The sequence below is a fragment of the Ranitomeya imitator genome, chromosome 7 (assembly GCF_032444005.1).
Source record: "Ranitomeya imitator isolate aRanImi1 chromosome 7, aRanImi1.pri, whole genome shotgun sequence".
Lineage (NCBI taxonomy): Eukaryota > Metazoa > Chordata > Amphibia > Anura > Dendrobatidae > Ranitomeya > Ranitomeya imitator.
Genome location: NC_091288.1, coordinates 200,865,081 through 200,881,923, shown reverse-complemented (window position 1 = coordinate 200,881,923; position 16,843 = coordinate 200,865,081). Strand labels below are relative to the sequence as shown.

Here is a 16,843-nt window from a genome sequence, read left to right as displayed (position 1 = left end):
TCCCCATGAGTTTCTCTACCCACCTTTTTCACTCCTCATTTACCCCTTCAACCTAACGGCTCGACCACTTTATCTGAAATAAAAACTGACCACAATGGTTATTTGGATAAGTTGGCCACAGCAGCCGTTTTATTAACACATAATAACAAACAGTTTATTTATTAAACATTAACCACGGGGAGGGCGGTCCTCGAAGCCCCAAAATGTAATAAACTTGGCCTCCAGACCATAAAACTTGTCCTCCATAACCGTAACAAACTTGGCCTCCAGGTCGCGTCTTGCCTCTAGCCGCTACGCTCCAGCTCAGAGACGCCCATAGACTCACCCGGCCAATTTCCTCCAAAATTACCCATGTATCCTAATTATCACCTCCATGTGATCTTTTGTTCCATTCCAAATTTGTTCACCCACGGGGGAGTCCAGGACCTTTGAGATCCCCCCCCCCTCCGATCCACCATTTCCATCACCACCAACCTCGAGGACCTCCCCCCCCACGCCACCAGCATAAATGTTCTGATCCCTTAAACATTTATGTCCCGCCAAACCAAAATACCTTTCTCAATGCCCTCTTGAATCGCCAGACACCACAGATCTAGACCTATCGCATTTAAATGGACCCCATCTTTCCGCCAGTATTCCCCTTGCCCAGACTCTAGATCCTTATGCCGAACCACAAGTGCCCCATTTCTCACCATAAAACGTGAAATCGCTCTGTTTAGCTTAATCCTCGCCTTGTTCACACCCTGAACAGATCTTGCCCCGCGCCAAACCTTCCTGGGCACAATGTCTGACCAAACCACCAACAAACGTGGAAACATAGACCAAAGCCGTAACATGTCAAACTTGATATCCTTGATTAGTTCCCTACAGGGACGTTTGCCCAAATCATTGCCCCCCACATGAACCACCAACAAGTCTGGTACCCGATCCAATCGAACAAATCTGTGGAATTCTGGCAGCAATTGTTTCCACATCATACCCCTTTTTCCGATCCACCTCAGGGTTCCAAGCGATCGGGGCACTCCCAGTTGTCTCCCGTCCGGACGCACGTCGGCCCTCACTGCCGCCCAGAAGACAAATGAATGACCCATGATCCAAATAAGTAATTGCCTCGGCTCTGAAAATAGAAAAGAAACATCAACACTGTATAACTGAGAAAGGAAAAACCACGGTCAATTAGATCAATCCGTCACAACAAAGAAGGGCGAATGTAAGAACGAAATCTTACTGATTCCCAACGACCGATCCTCTGAACCATTTCATCTCCCAAACCCCTCCTGGCAGCCTCCGTTGCCGCCCCAATCCGGAATGAATGCCCACTAAAATTCTTCGCTGGAATGCCCCCTTTTTCCAAACAACGTCTAAATATAGTCAAAAACTGAAAACGGGAGAGGAATGACCTATCCTTATGCACTAACAATGGGCAGTCCCCCGAACCTGGCCCAGACAGGAATTCTCTCAAACATTTTACCGGGCAAACTGGCGAGCCGTTTACCTCAAAAAGAACAACTCGACAACCTTTTCCTGCAGTATCCGTTTTGGACGAACGCAAAAATATCACTAACCTGTCCCCAAACATGTCCACATCCTGCCTCAATATACCACCTTTCTTATACCTGGAAGGACTAACCAATTCACCTAAACGAAAAGCACCGAAAAATGCTAGAGAAAATGCTAATCTAAACAAAATTACTTCCCCCATATCCGAACACACAGCCTCCAACTGATTTTCCAGATTTAGTAAAACTTCATATGACACCGGACGCCTACCGTCTGACACCTTCCAACCTTTACGACAGCCTTTTACCACCTGCCGGACCAAAAACGATTTTGTCAAATCCTTCAACCCCCTAAGTTTAAAGCCAAAAGCCAAACCTGATAAAGAATTATTGATTTTTGACACTGACCATCCTGTTTCCCAGATATGACCGATAAATAAAATCAATTTGCTTTCGTCCTCCAAATCCACCCCCATTTGATATTTCCACCGTACCCAAGAATCCCAGGCCCTCGTATAGTGCGACCAAGTTCCCGCCGACAGCGATCTGGCCAACAAGTCTCTCACTGCCCCAGCGGAAGATTCCATAGCTCCTCTGAACAAACCTTCCCTGTGGGTTCCACTTGAGGTGCCAACTCCCGAACACGATCCCACTGTGAAGAAGAAAGAGCTTCAAGAATGTTGTTATATTTCAAAACCCCAAACTCCGCCGTGACCCACAAATTAAAATTCAAACCAACCCAAACCAAGTGCTGCAAAACTCGCAGAATAGAGTGTTTTGATGATGACAACGAATTAATAGCCTCCATGGCCCCAATTGAGCCGCAACGAAAACATATTTTCTTGTCTCGAACATTGCCTCCCCATAGTGTCAAAGCTACCACGATAGGAAAAACTTCGCAGAGTGTAAGATCAGCTACCAGACCATTGTCTTTCCACATTTTTGGCCACTCGGCTACCAACCATTCGTTCCGAAAGAACAAAGAAAAACCTGATTCGTCCGCCGAACCGATCAAGATTCCGAGAAACTCCGCCGACACCACCGGCGCAATCCAAAGTGACTTTCCATTATATGATTCCAGGAAAAATTCCCAAACTTTCAAATCATCCTTCAGGTCCCTCCTAAGCCGTATGAAATGATTCGGCGCTCTAATCCCAATCGTGGCCAATGAAAGTCTACGACAAAAAACTCTTCCCATTGGCATGATCCGACATGCGAAGTTCAGTTTACCAAGCAATGACTGGACCTCGCGAAGTGTTACCTTCTTCAAGCTACCCACGCGCTTCACCTCCAATCTCATGTTCACCAGTTTGTCCTCTGGCAATCTACACTCCATTGCCACCGTGTCGATTTCAATACCCAGAAAACTCAAAGATGTAACAGGCCCAACCGTTTTTTCCGCTGCCAACGGAACGCCAAATCTTTTAGCCACCCCTTCCATCGAGTGAAGTAAAACCGAACAATCCGAAGAAAAAGCTGACCCTACAAACAGGAAATCATCCAAATAATGAACACAAGAGCCGAGTCCTGTCACGTCCTTAACTACCCATTCTAGAAATGTACTAAATGCTTCGAAATAGGCGCATGACAGTGAACACCCCATCGGCAAACAACGATCCACAAAAAATCCCCCGTCCCAAAAACAACCAAGCAAATGCATACTGTCCGGATGAACTGGTAGCAGTCTAAACGCTGCCTCAATGTCCGTCTTTGCCAACATGGCCCCTTGTCCACTTTTCCTAACCCACGACATTGCCGAATCAAAAGAAGTATATAACACAGAACACAATTGGGGGTCAATTCCATCGTTTACCGAAGAGCCCTTCGGAAATGAAAGGTGATGAATCAACCTGAACTTGTTAGGCTCCTTTTTTGGCACAACCCCCAATGGCGACACTCTCAGGTTATCGATGGGGGCCGTGTCAAACGGGCCAGCCATTCTACCTAAGGCCACTTCTTTGTGTAATTTTTCAGTGACCACTTCTGGGAATTCCCTGGCTGATTTCAAATTCTTGGTTGATAACCTCACCTCCATCTCAACAAAAGGGATCTTGAATCCCTCCCGAAAACCATCACGCAACAATTTCGCAGCCTCTTTGTCCGGGTATTTATTTAGAAAGTGCTCCATCTCTTCCAGCCGAACTGGTGTCACCCCTTTTTTCAAAACCCTCAGATCCCTTCTGTCTTCCTCCCTTGAAGCACTTCGACACCCCGTGATTACCTCCGCAGGCAGAACACTCGTGTTTAAATTTGCATTTGGTACCAAACCTGCATGCGCCGTCATTGTATAAGAAGCACAGTCCTTTCTGTACTGCCACCGAGTGCCCTGACTGCCCTGAACCCCCGGTGCCCCCAAGAAACGATTGTGAACCTGAACCCCCTTTACCAGGGGCCGTCACTCTCATCCAAAGAGCTATGTCTTTATGATCCCACCTAATGTTCGGACGAACTGCTTTCCTCTGGCGGAATTGCTCATCATATCTCAGCCATCCTTGTCCCCCGTATACTCTATATGCCTCCCCTATGATATCCATATAGCAGAATAGGGGCGAACAATTTTCTGGCGCTTTTTCCCCAATAACGCTAGCAAATATAGCGAAAGCCTGTAACCAATTATTGAATGTGCGGGGTATCAAACGAAAACGTCTCTTTTCCTCGTCTTCCTTTTTAGACTCATCCCGACTGACCCTATCTAAATTAAAACGTTCGAGTGGGAGAAGCGAGAATATTTCCACGTATTCCCCCTTCCAAATCCTATCCCTCACTTCCTGCTTTAAATGTGTTCCCAGCGGCCCCTCAAAACAGACATACACTTGACCTTTTGCAGCATCCCCTAAACGCGCTGCCTCATCCTTATCTTTACCCCCGTTATCAACTGCCGTGGATACCTGACCCGTTATCGCATTGCCCGAAACCGCCACATCCCCAGCCGCCGCAGTAACCCCCATTGCCTCGCTCTGGACCACAGGGCATGACTCTATACCCCTTCCTGCATCCCCCATAACCCTTCTATTACCTAACCAAGCCGCCGAAGGAGATAACGTGCCCTGTGTACTCCCCGCCTCCCATAAACGCACTAAATCTTTAAGACTTTGTAATAAAACATCAGAGCCACCACTAGCCCCCCCAACAGATAAATCCTCCCCCCCCGCGTTCACATTTGAGGCTAGTACCGGCAAGTAAAAGGAAGTGACATCTCGCTCACCTGGCTGCCTGGGTGCTGTGTTCCCAGCAGCCGCCAGTCCAGCGTCCTGACGCGATCTCTCTGGGCGCGTGCTTCTTCCATCCTCGTGCTGTCCCATGGATGTTGATGTGGTGTGCAGCCGGCCTGACTCGACCGCTGCGTCCCCAGTGTCCATGAGTCCTACGTAACCTGGTTCATATCTGGCTGATGATCTTCTTCTTCTAGATGAATGGCCACATTCATGCTCCCCCCTCCTCTCCCCCTCCCCAGTGGCCGGAGATTCCCTCCCTCTTGCTTCACAGCGATCCCCTCCAGGCCTGCGTTCAGCTTCACCCCCCCTCTCCCTCCCAGCTGCAGCACAGGGACCTCGATCTCTGTCCCCTGTAGCAGCAGCAGCCAGTGAGCGGGAGGAGTTTCCCCACTGCCACTCATCAGCCACCCTGCGTGCTGGTGCTTGCCCTGCCGACTCCTCACTGCTGCTGGAGGAATGCTGAGCCTGGGACCGAACCGAAGGGGCCCCAGCCGTACCTGACCCTGGATCCCTGTTATCTGCTGCTGCTGGTGAGTTCTCGCGTTGCCGGCTATCCCCCTGCGCTGAAGGCACCTGACTAGCAGGCCCTCGTGTGCCCCGCAGTACCTCTCTGCCCCGCCGAGCCGAGCCCGTTCCTGGTTGGGCAGCGGCCGCTCCTGCTCCTGGATCCACACTCCCTCCAGACGCCATCGCTGCAGGGGAGGCCGACACCTCCCCCTGTTGCAGGCCCCGCCGGTTTTGCGGATTCCTCCCAGCCGCTGGTTTACGTGCCGCCTGCCGTCGCTTCGTGACCGCGGCTGGAGGGTCCCTAGAGGGGCTCCTAATACGGCGTCGGGCCCTGGGGGTAGCCTCAGGGCTGAGGCGCTCCGGAGGCCTAGACCTCCGAGTCCGTCGCCCTGTACTCAATCCTTGGGGTTGCACGGCTCCCCCATCAGGCAGCAGGCCCTGAATGGATGCCTGCAGCCATCCCGCACCCCTGGTTCCCGCAGCAGCTCTCAATTGCTGCAGAATCGCCTCAATCTCCATAACTACAAAAAATAGCTCTGAGCTTGTTTCTAGTATGGTGGGGAACCTAAAATGGTTGCCCCACTGAGATGGCCGTTGCCCCTTATAGTGCCCGCCCTTACTCCGCCTCCTCTCCCTACTCCCCCCCCCCAGCCATACATCATACCCCTGATTCAAACTTATTAACCCTTCCCCACCCAAAATTCCTTCTACCCCATGCTTCCTCATGTATTATCACTTAACCCTGTCATGGCGTCCTCCCTTTGAAGGCCTGCGGCCCAGTACGGCCTTACTGGACTGAGTACGTGAGATGCGTAGAAAGTTCTGGGTGGGAGTTTTCAGAGCATTAGCCATCTTGAAGCAAAGTCTGGCCATATTGGCACCCTAAGGGGAAAGAAGACGCAGGTTGAATAAAGGACTCTTGCTAAACAAGACTGTAAAGTTAAGCTGCGTTGCGTTGAAGTAGTGAGAAACAGTGGCTACTGAGGACAAAGAGAGAGTAATGAGGAAAGCTGAATATAGAGAAAAGAAACTGTGAGGAAAAATGCTTCGCTTATAAAGAAAATGTACCGTGTTCCTGCCATCTCTTGTACATATGCCCTACCAAGTTCTTGTTCAGTAAAAAGTTTATTTCCAAATGGTGGTCTCCCTCACTGATCTATAAAACATCTGGTCCTGGCAAACTAGCAACATTGGTCACATGCAACCTACATGAATGTAACATCCCACACCACAAGTCCACACACCCAACTAGGACCCTCACATTCATGTAAGGTGCCAGGGTGCGAGAGACAAGTACCTTCCCGTTGCTACTTCACCAAGCCAGGCTACACTAACAAGCAGTTTTTTTTTCCATTTTATATTTTGCAAAGGTAGATTTGAAGCTCTATGTCAGAACATGTAGACGATACAAAGTGGAAAAACCGTTTAAATCATTTATACAATTTGATTCTTCAGATGACATTATATGGAAATATTGCCTAAGATAACATATCATAAAGGTTCTGTATATTTTGCTTTGAAACAGCGCCCCTTTTGACTATGGGTTGAGTCTGGTATTACAGCTTAACCTCATACAAGACATTGTAGCTAAGGTTCAATACCAGACACAAGCAATGGATAAGGGTATTACTGATTCTGACAAGAGTAGATCCTTGTTACTCTCTCAGACAATCTTTTTCAGAACAGTCACTTTAAAAAGAAAAGTTAATATTGTTCATGGGATGTCAGTTGCCAGATGACAATGACGGGAGGTTATACAAGTGACATGTTTGGCAGAATGATTCTTAGTATAGAAATTTCTTAAAAAATCAGCAACGTGACAGCTCAAAGCAGACAGAATGTCATACTGAGATCGCTCTAGACACCATGCGGTAGGAATTGCAAGCTGCTCATATCTTCATGTGCTTCCCCCCGTTCACATACTGTACTGTAAGGGATAGGAAGGGTTCTTAGATGTCTATAAAATGTTAGGGCTCATCTGGTGAGGAGGATTCTTAAAGATGTAGGTATGAATGAAAAACATGGTCTGTGAATGTTGACTTGTACAACAGCTGAGCTGGATATGTTGGATGGTAGTTTGAGCAATGTGGAATAGCAGATCTGCATAGGCAAGATTACACCTTGGTGCAAGGAACAGCAGAACTGAATGTGCGGATAACACCTTAGATGTGGAACTGATACACTGGATGCACTGGACATAACCTAAAAATGGGTGCAATTTGGATATCCTGGATAGGATCTTGGTTGTGAAACAGGAAAGCTGAGTATGCATGATGGCACCGTGGAAGAGCAGAGCCGAGTATGCAGACAAACACCTTTTAACACAGTCGAGTATGCAGATGTGCACCTTGGAACGGCAGAGGCAAATATACAAGATGACACTTTGGAACAGGAGATTTGGGTGTCCAGACAGGCACCATGGAACAGCAGAGCTGAGTGAGCAAACAGGCAACTTGAAACAAGTGAGCTAAGTATACAAACATGCACCTTGAAAGAGCCAACTGTGCACTGGAACAGATGAAAATGAGCCCAGCAGAACAGCAGAGTTGAGTTTGTCACTACTCCTACTTTAGGGTATATGCAGCCAAGCCCAGTGGTAAAGCAGAGCTGGGCTTGACGTATGAACACAGCGATGAGGTAGAGGTTTGGGTGCAAAATATATAAACTGTTGATGCGGCATATCACTGTTCTATACGTCTTATAAGGCTTTTGACAAAGAGCTCACCGGGACCTTCCTAGTGATCCAATAGTTGCTGCTACAGGACCTGGGCATGTGACCCCCGACCTCCAATGAGAGGTCGTCCCTTGGGCATGCTCAGTAGAGGAAAAGCAGGACTTAGTCCTAGGAGCGTCTGCTCGCCGCTGATCAGTGCTGGTTACAATGGCTGGACCTGGAAGGGCAGCAGTAACAAAGCGCACAATATCTGCCTGAGACCGGGATCACACATGCGAGAAACACGTCTGTGTCTCGCATGTGTAATCCCTCCTCTGGCGCCGGCACTCCAGAGCGGAGCGTGCGGCCACATAGCAACACATGGAGCTGCACGCTCCGCTCCACAGTGCCGGTGCCAGAGCTTGGATTTCACATGCGAGACATGGACGTGTTTCTCGCTTGTGTGATCCCGGCCTTAGCTAGGAGCTGGGACCGACGTCTCTGCTGAGCAGGCTCCACTGCAGCTGGAGAAGAATGGGAGACGCAGCGGACATTGTTTGAGATTCCCCATGTGCAGCGCAGGGAACTCAACACCTTGTAGTGTGGTTTTTTCATGGAGGAAGTTATCCTTTGCAAATTTAATGTCTTTTTTTTTTCAACATTTTGATTGCCCTATAAACTGCTGCCTCCATTTTGCTCAATCTGCGTTGATAGAAATTACAAAAAAGTCTGAATTTATGACAAATTCGTAAAATTCGAGTAAAATTTAATTCCACTTGAATATATTCACTCATTTCTAGTATTGACCAAGGAGGTGTGGCTTACAAATTCTCTGGGGTGTGTGATTAGGCTGCTTTGCATTATTATTAAAAACTCTCCCCGCTCCAATCTGTCCTGAATGCTGCAGCCAGGATCATATTCCTCACCAACCGTTACACCGATGCCTCTACCCTGTGCCAGTCATTACACTGGCTACCCATCCACTCCAGAATCCAGTACAAAACTACTACCCTCATCCACAAAGCACTCCATGGCTCAGCACCACCCTACATCTCCTCCCTGGTATCAGTCTACCACCCTACCCGTGCCCTCCGCTCCGCTAATGACCTCAGGTTAGCATCCTCAATAATCAGAACCTCCCACTCCCGTCTCCAAGACTTTACACGTGCTGCGCCGATTCTTTGGAATGCACTACCTAGGTTAATACGATTAATCCCCAATCCCCACAGTTTTAAGCGTGCCCTAAAAACTCATTTGTTCAGACTGGCCTACCGCCTCAATGCATTAACCTAACGATCCCTGTGTGGCCTATTTATAATAAAAAAAAAAAAAAAAAAAAAAAAAAAAAAAAAAAGGTTCCTCGCATCATGTTCTCATACACTTTATCAGTATTAGCCCTCTGTGTCTGTACTGCTACATACTTAGGCAGGTAACTGGTTCATGCAGCTTTACATGAACACCTGAGCCTTACACTATGGCCGGTCCGAATAACTAAAGCAATTGTTACCATCCACCTCTCGTGTCTCCCCTTTTCCCCATAGTTTGTAAGCTTGCGAGCAGGGCCCTCACTCCTCCTGGTATCTGTTTTGAACTGTATTTCTGTTATGCTGTAATGTCTATTGTCTGTACAAGTCCCCTCTATAATTTGTAAAGCGCTGCGGAATATGTTGGCGCTATATAAATAAAATTATTATTATTATTATTATTATTATTATTATTATTATTATTATCCTGTGAGCACCGCCCTCTTGGTACAGACCATAAATATGAACATACAGATCATTCATCTGACCCTTCATTATGACTGCAATCTACTGGTGCAAGTACATAGATATTAATCCTCAAAAAAAAATTTAAATTTTAAATAATATAATTTATAACTAAAATATATGGAATATTTCATAAACTTCCAATTATTTTTACTATAAATTGTAATATAAAATAATATCTAATGCTTCCATGTTTTTATTCTCAGGACTTTAAAAATCTGTGAGTCAGGAACATCTTATCTTTGTAGCCATCTGATTTCATTCTCAACCACTTTTTCAGAAAAGAAAAGAAAAAGTTTGCGTTTTTTTTTTTTTCTGTTTTCTATTCAAAGCGCACAAGTCGTCCTCAGAATGCCAGGTGCAGTCATTTATATTCCGCAGGCCTGGTGGAGAAAACATTGGGGCAGCTCTGAATGTGAAGAGTCTTTTTATGTTAATGCTGTGTTCCTGAGCCTCTCTCCAGCCTTTTATCTTCAACTCCTATGACTTCCCAGTTGGAAAATTTCAGGACCTAACACTGTAGAAGGACTTTTTGTAGATGTCTATAGATCAGAAGATAAAAAAAAATATGCAGTGGATAAAAACTCACGCAAGGAAAATAAAAAAAAGGTTCAAACGTACAAGGTTAAGATTATTTCCAATATATATTCTAAATCAAAGTTTTGTACTTCTTGTATATTTGGAAACATATACTTCTTTCTTTCTTTCTTTCTTTCTTTCTTTCTTTCTTTCTTTCTTTCTTTCTTCCCTCTATCTACAGTGGGAAAAATAAGTATTTGATACACTTCCGATTTGCAAGTTTTCCCACCTACAAAGAATAGAGAGATCTGTAATTTTTAGCATAGGTACACTTCAACTGTGAGAGACAGAATCTAAAAGTAAAAAACAGAAAATCACATTGCATGATTTTTACATAATTATTGAGCATTTTATTGCATGAAATCAGTATTTGATACAATAGAAAAACAGAACTTAAAGGGAACCTGTCACCTGAATTTGGCGGGACTGGTTTTGGGTCATATAGGCGGAGTTTTTGGGTGTTTGATTCACCCTTTCCTTACCTGCTGGCTGCATGCTGGCTGCAATATTGGATTGAAGTTCATTCTCTGTCCTCCATAGTACACGCCTGCGCAAAGCAATCTTGCCTTGCGCAGGCGTGTACTACGGAGGACAGAGAATGAACTTCAATCCAATATTGCAGCCAGCATGCAGCCAGCAGGTAAGGAAAGGGTGAATCTAACACCCGAAAACTCCGCCCATATGACCCAAAACCAGTCCTGCCAAATTCAGGTGACAGAGTCCCTTTAATATTTGGTACAGAAAACTTTGTTTGCAATTACAGCGGTCAGATGTTTCCTGTAGTTCTTGATCAGGTTTGCGCACACAGCAGCAGGGATTTTGTTCCCCTCCTCTATATAGATCTTCTCCAGATCTTTCAGGTTTCTGGGCTGTCACTGGGCAACATTGAGTTTCAGCTCCCACCAAAGATTTTCTATTGTGTTCAGGTCAGGAGATTGGTTAGGCCACTCCAGGACATTGAAATGCTTCTTACAGAACCACTCCTTAGTTGCCCCGGCTGTGAATTTCGGGTCATTGTCATGCTGGAAGACGCAGGCATGACCCAGCTTCATTGCTCTTACTGAGGGAAGGAGGTTGTTGGCCAAAATCTCGAGAGACAGTTGAAATTAGAAGTTTCCATCCACTATATAAAATGACACATATGCATGTTTTCTCACATGAAATCAGAATAAACCGTTCCCATTTTAGGTAAATCAGGATTACCATAATTATTAATGTTTGCCAAATGCCTGAATAATGAGAGAGAGAGAATGTTTTAAGGCATTTTTATTACTTACTAGAATGTCCGGCCATCATACTGCTCAGGAAGGAGATGGGTGCCATGTCCCAGAGATGAACGTGCTTTGGTCCAACATGTGCATATCAACCCAAGGACAAAAGCAAAAGACCTTGTAAAAATTATGGCAGAAACTGGTAAGATTGTGTCAATATCCACAGTGAAACGAGTACTGTATCAACATTGGCTGAAAAGCCACTCTGCCAGGAAATGGCTTGAGAAAGGCACAGTGTGAGCCAAAACATCGCCATGTTATATGGGTTTCAATAAAATCCCCTTTTTTCACTTTTGAACTAACGGAGTGTTGCCTTCCTTTTTATTTTTGTCTGGATTGTGGCAAGTCTTGGATGCATTGCTGAGGAGGACTGGGCACCCACAAACTGGTATTGTGCTGTTCCCTTTCTTTGCATATTTCTATCTATCTATCTTGAAAATCAGAAAAAAATGGGCAGCACTCCAAAAATCAAGGTGAAAAATGTGGCTTTACCGATCCATTAGGAGCAATGATGCTGCCAATGGATCAGTAAGGCTATGTGCCCACGTTGCAGAAAGTATGCAGAATTTTCCTGATCAAATCCAGACTCCCTTCGCAGGAAATCCGCTTGCATTTTTTTTCGCGTTTTATTGCGTATTTGTCACGGGTTTTTATTTGGCGAATTTTTAGCGTTTTTTTCCAATGGTCCTAATACAATTCTAAAGCGGCAAAACCGCCGATTTTTTGCAAAATTAATGAACATGCTGCGTATTTTTCCACAATGCTTTTCCGCTGCAGAAAAAAATGCAGCATAGGCACAAAAATTGCGGAATGCTTTAAAATAATGGGATGCTTTATGTAAGCGTTTTTTAAGCGTTTCCGCAGCAGAAAACAACCGCAAAAACGCTTAAAAAAACGCTAAAAATCCAGAACGTGGGCACATAGCCTAAAGCCACGTTTTTTCACTTTGATTTTTGGGGTCCTACCTGTTTTTTTCTGATTTTCTATCTTGGAGGTTTGGACATCACCTTTAGGCTGCCGTCACAGTAGCAGTAGTTGATCAGTATTTTACATCAGTATCTGTAAGCCAAAACCAGGAGTGGGTGATAAATACAGAAGTGGTGCATATGTTTCTATTATACAGTATAAATATGAAAAAAGAAGAACTGCGGCAGCACTCACCAGATTGCGTAGATCAAACCTTTATTGAAGGTACAAAATCCATCATGACGTGTTCACGGCTCGGGGGAGTGCGGACATAGTGGAAGTGAGCAGGGGAAGACAACAGCTGTTTCGCGCTCTACCAGCACTTCTACAGGTCTAGCAAACTGGGAAGTGACCTCCCAGTTTGCTAGACCTGTAGAAGCGCTGGTAAAGCGCGAAACAGCTGTTGTCTTCCCCTGCTCACTTCCACTATGTCCGCACTCCCCCGAGCCGTGAACACGTCATGATGGATTTTTTACCTTCAATAAAGGTTTGATCTACGCAATCTGGTGAGTGCTGCCGCAGTTCTTCTTTTTTCATATTTATACTGGATTGTTTGTTTTTTCGTATGCGAGCACCTCCAGTTACTGAAGCCCTACACCCACAAGTGACTGTGTTCTTACCAGTACGTTACATTCAGGCTGTGCAGCAATACTTTATTTTCTCTTCATTGATTGTTTCTATTATACTTTTCCTCTAATTGTTCCACTCCTGGTTTTGGCTTACAAATACTGATGTAAAATACTGACCAAATAATGCTAGTGTGACGGCAGCCTAACAGGTTTTATTGCACCCATTTTTGTGGTAGTGCTGCAAAATTTTCTTTATCTATCTATCTATCTATCTATCTATCTATCTATCTATCTATCTGTCTGTCTCATATCTGTATCTATATCTATCTGTTTATTACATAGATATGAGTAAATTGGTTCTTGGCAAATAGAATTTTCCTTGAATTTTGCTAAAAATTTGCAGTCACTCAAATCTAAATCTACTATATAATTGTCTAAGGGGTACTTCCGTCTGTCTGTCCCGGATATTCATTGGTCGCGGCCTCTGTCTGTCACAGAAATCTAACTCGCTGATTGGTCGTGGCAAAACAGCCACGACCAATCAGCGACGGCCACAAAATGGCCGCTCCTTCCTCCCTGCAGTCATTGCCCGCTCCATTATCCCCTCCAATCGGCGCTCACACAGGGTTAATGGCAGTGCTAACGGACCGTGTTATGCCGCGGTGTAATGCACTCCATTAACGCTGCCATTAACCCTGAGTGACCAAATTTTTACCATTGATGCTGCCTATGCAGCTTCAATAGTAAAAAGATCTAATGCTAAAAATATAAAAAAAAAAAAAATCATTATATACTCACCTTCTGCCGCCTTTCTCGCTCCTCGCGACGCTCCGGTGACCGCTCCATGCAAGCGGCAGGTTCCGTTGGCAAGGATGGTATGCGAGAAGGACCTGCCATGACGTCACGGTCATGTGACCACGACGTCATCTCAGGTCCTGTGTCCATACCAACCCTGGGACCGGAAGCTGCCGTGTGCACCGCACACAGGGCCAGGACTTCAACGGCCTTTCGAAGGGTGAGTATATGTTTATTTTTTTATTTTAAGTCTGTATACTACGTGGCTCTGTGCTGTATACTCCGTTGCTGTTCAATATACTACGTGGCTGGGCAATATACTATGTGGCTGGGCAATATACTATGTTTCTGGGCAATATACTACGGGGCTGGGCAATATACTACGTGACTGGGCAATATACTACGTGACTGGTCAATATTCTACGTAGTTGGTCAATATACTACGTGACTGGGCAATATACTACGTGACTGGGCAATATACTACGTGACTGGTCAATATTCTACCTAGTTGGTCAATATACTACATCACTGGGCAATATACTATGTGGCTGGGCAATATACTATGTGACTGGGCAATATACTACGTGGCTGGGCAATATACTACGTGACTGGGCAATATACCACATAGCTGGGCAATATACTACGTAGCTGGGCAATATACTATGTGACTGGGCAATATACTACGTGGCTGGGCAATATACTACGTGGCTGGGCAATATACTATGTGACTGGGCAATATACTACGTGGCTGGGCAATATACTACGTGGCTGGGCAATATACTATGTGGCTGGGCAATATACTACGTGGACATACATATTTTAGAATACCCGTTGCGTTAGAATCGGGCCACCATCTGGTTTTTTATGATTGGCTTTGAGTGATTCCAACAAGCTGGTGTCCGGCTGTCATTTTTCCTGACTATAGAGGGCCACTTAGGGTTGAAAAGAATAAACAAGACTATACTGTTCAGGCTCTCAGTTTTCCTGCACGCAGCCCAGTTCCGATCTGGTCGTCATCATCAGTCTGTTGCGGCGTCTTCTCCTTACGTCTGGAATCTTTGGTGTCTTTGGTGCTGTCTAGCTCTCATGACGTCAATACTAGGTACATATTATAGATAAAACTGGGGCTATCCCTGGAGAACAGCACACCATTTCTTTCTATCTCATAGAACCCATTTCATCACCTTCCCCCATAGAAATAAACAAGTCTCTATTGCTTCTTTGTCTTCTTAATTGTTCAATACTTGTTGCATAACATTAAATGCGTCTTGTTTTTTTGTAAACCTGCTTCTTAATGATCGAGATTCCATATTGATGCGCATCCGAGAAAGAGAAATAGGAATGAAAGGAAGCCATTGAACTGGCCTGAATTTAATGAGTTCCAGAAGTTAAAGTAACATTCTCATTCTTGTGACTGTGCGCGCCTGGCAAGAGAAAATATGCAACATCTATACCAGGGCAAGTAAAGGTGAGATGGCACATAGCTTTCCATATTAGAACATAATTACATGCTTTAACTTTCCTGAAATTCAAGAGCCGTTGACCTTTCCGCGAGTCTGCTTCAATTCTTACAAGCCAAAATGCTTTCATTTAAGATTAATTATCGGCAGAGTTTACACATTTCTACAACGGGATCCAATGAGGCAGAGTAGAAAAAATGAAACAAGGAGGCTTCCAGGCAAGGATACCAGAAGGGGTGAGCTTCTCGTGAGGACTCTGCGAGCAGAGATGATGAAAAGGACACAAATGTAAAATGATAAACTGGCGAGCCACCCAGGATAATGAGAATGTGGCCAAGAAGACGAGATAATGAGTGATGGCAAGGCAGATGAGGTAACTTGACAAAACCTTTCTACTTAGTCTACTGCATTGACTCTTTGTTATAGGTGAGCAAATCGATTCAAAACAAATCGACATTGCTGTGAATTTCCCCTAAAAAATCGTTCTGCTAAATTTGAAATTTTGGGGATTCTTTTCACTTGAATCTAGAAAAAAAGGCCTTTATTTTGCTGGATTCTTTTGGGCTGGAAAAAAGTTAAGTAAAAAAGTTATACTCAACCCGAACCATACATTGCAACTCTTACTCAGTGGTCTTCTCTTCTTCCCTTCTTCTTTTCTTTCTCCAATCGGGAACTTGAGGTCAAACTTGTGGGCAGCACGGTGGCTCAGTGATTAGCACTGCAGCGCTGGGGTCTTGGGTTCAAATCCCACCAAGGACAACATCTGCAAGGAGTTTGCAGGTTCTCCCCGTATTTGTGTCGGTTTCCTCCCACATTCCAAAGACATACTGATAGGGATTCTAGATTGTGAGCCCCAATGAGTGCCTAGCTCTCACACAGCTCCGTTGATGAAAAATTAAAAAGTCATGGGTTTTAGAAGATGAAGACACAAACCAAATGTTTTTTTAATAAGTTAAAAGTTCAGAATTTGTTTATTTACTACAATAAAAAAACAAAAACTATACAAGTTTGATACTTCCATAACCCCCCATGACCTGTAGAATAATGTTGTCAGGGTCATTGTTACTTTACAATGAACGTCGTAGAACCAAACACAAAAATCAATTAGACAATTGTTTGTTTTCACCATTTCACTGCAGTTTAATTTTTTTCCCCATTTTTCAGTACAATATATGATAGAATGATTAATGTCAATTAAAATTACAACCACAAAAAAACAAGCCTTCTTGACAGATTTTTCTTTTTTTTTAAATTATTGCTCTTGCAAGAAGGGGAAAAATAAATTGCGAAAACAAATTGTGTCTTTAAGGTGCTAATTGTAAGATTTTCTTGAGGTTTTATTGTAGGGGTTCTCAGAAAAAGGTGAATCTACTCATCATTATGTCCCCATTATAGACTAATGATTTTGCTACGTTTTCTTACATTTGTCTACTTGGAAAAATTAACATCATATTTGCCGCAAACATAGCAGTTGCAGCAGTAAAACAAGACACTGCAAAATTAAAAAAAATATATAAATTTCTATTGTAGAATATTCATATTTTCAGAAAAAAAAATAGC

At 44.5% G+C, this 16,843-nt stretch overlaps 1 protein-coding gene across 2 annotated transcripts; it reads right to left on the bottom strand.

Annotated features, from left to right (window-relative positions):
• Positions 1-839: 839 nt before the first annotated feature.
• On the bottom strand, positions 840-4,982 carry LOC138645229 (uncharacterized). 2 transcript variants are annotated; one of them, XR_011314719.1, is made up of 3 exons: positions 4,705-4,982; positions 2,104-2,151; positions 840-1,117 (listed from the first exon to the last, which is right to left on the bottom strand). XR_011314719.1 is itself a non-coding variant. In XM_069734347.1 (2 exons), the coding sequence occupies exons 1-2, from the start codon at positions 3,781-3,783 to the stop codon at positions 1,058-1,060; spliced, it is 1,740 nt and encodes a 579-aa protein (XP_069590448.1). In that variant the 5' UTR covers positions 3,784-4,696; the 3' UTR covers positions 840-1,057. The 2 variants fall into 2 exon arrangements, 1 of the variants encoding a protein (XP_069590448.1); XM_069734347.1 differs by lacking the exon at positions 4,705-4,982 and having other exon boundaries at positions 2,104-4,696.
• Positions 4,983-16,843: the final 11,861 nt, after the last annotated feature.

What these genes read in the sequence shown, in the direction of transcription:
- LOC138645229 (XM_069734347.1), bottom strand. Translation starts at nt 3,783, where the DNA reads ATGACGGCGCATGCAGGTTTGGTACCAAATGCAAATTTAAACACGAGT. An exon ending in AAGTGGAACCCACAGGGAAG is followed by an intron (nt 1,118 to 2,103) that starts GTTTGTTCAGAG and finishes TTCTATTTTCAG; the next exon opens with AGCCGAGGCAATTACTTATT.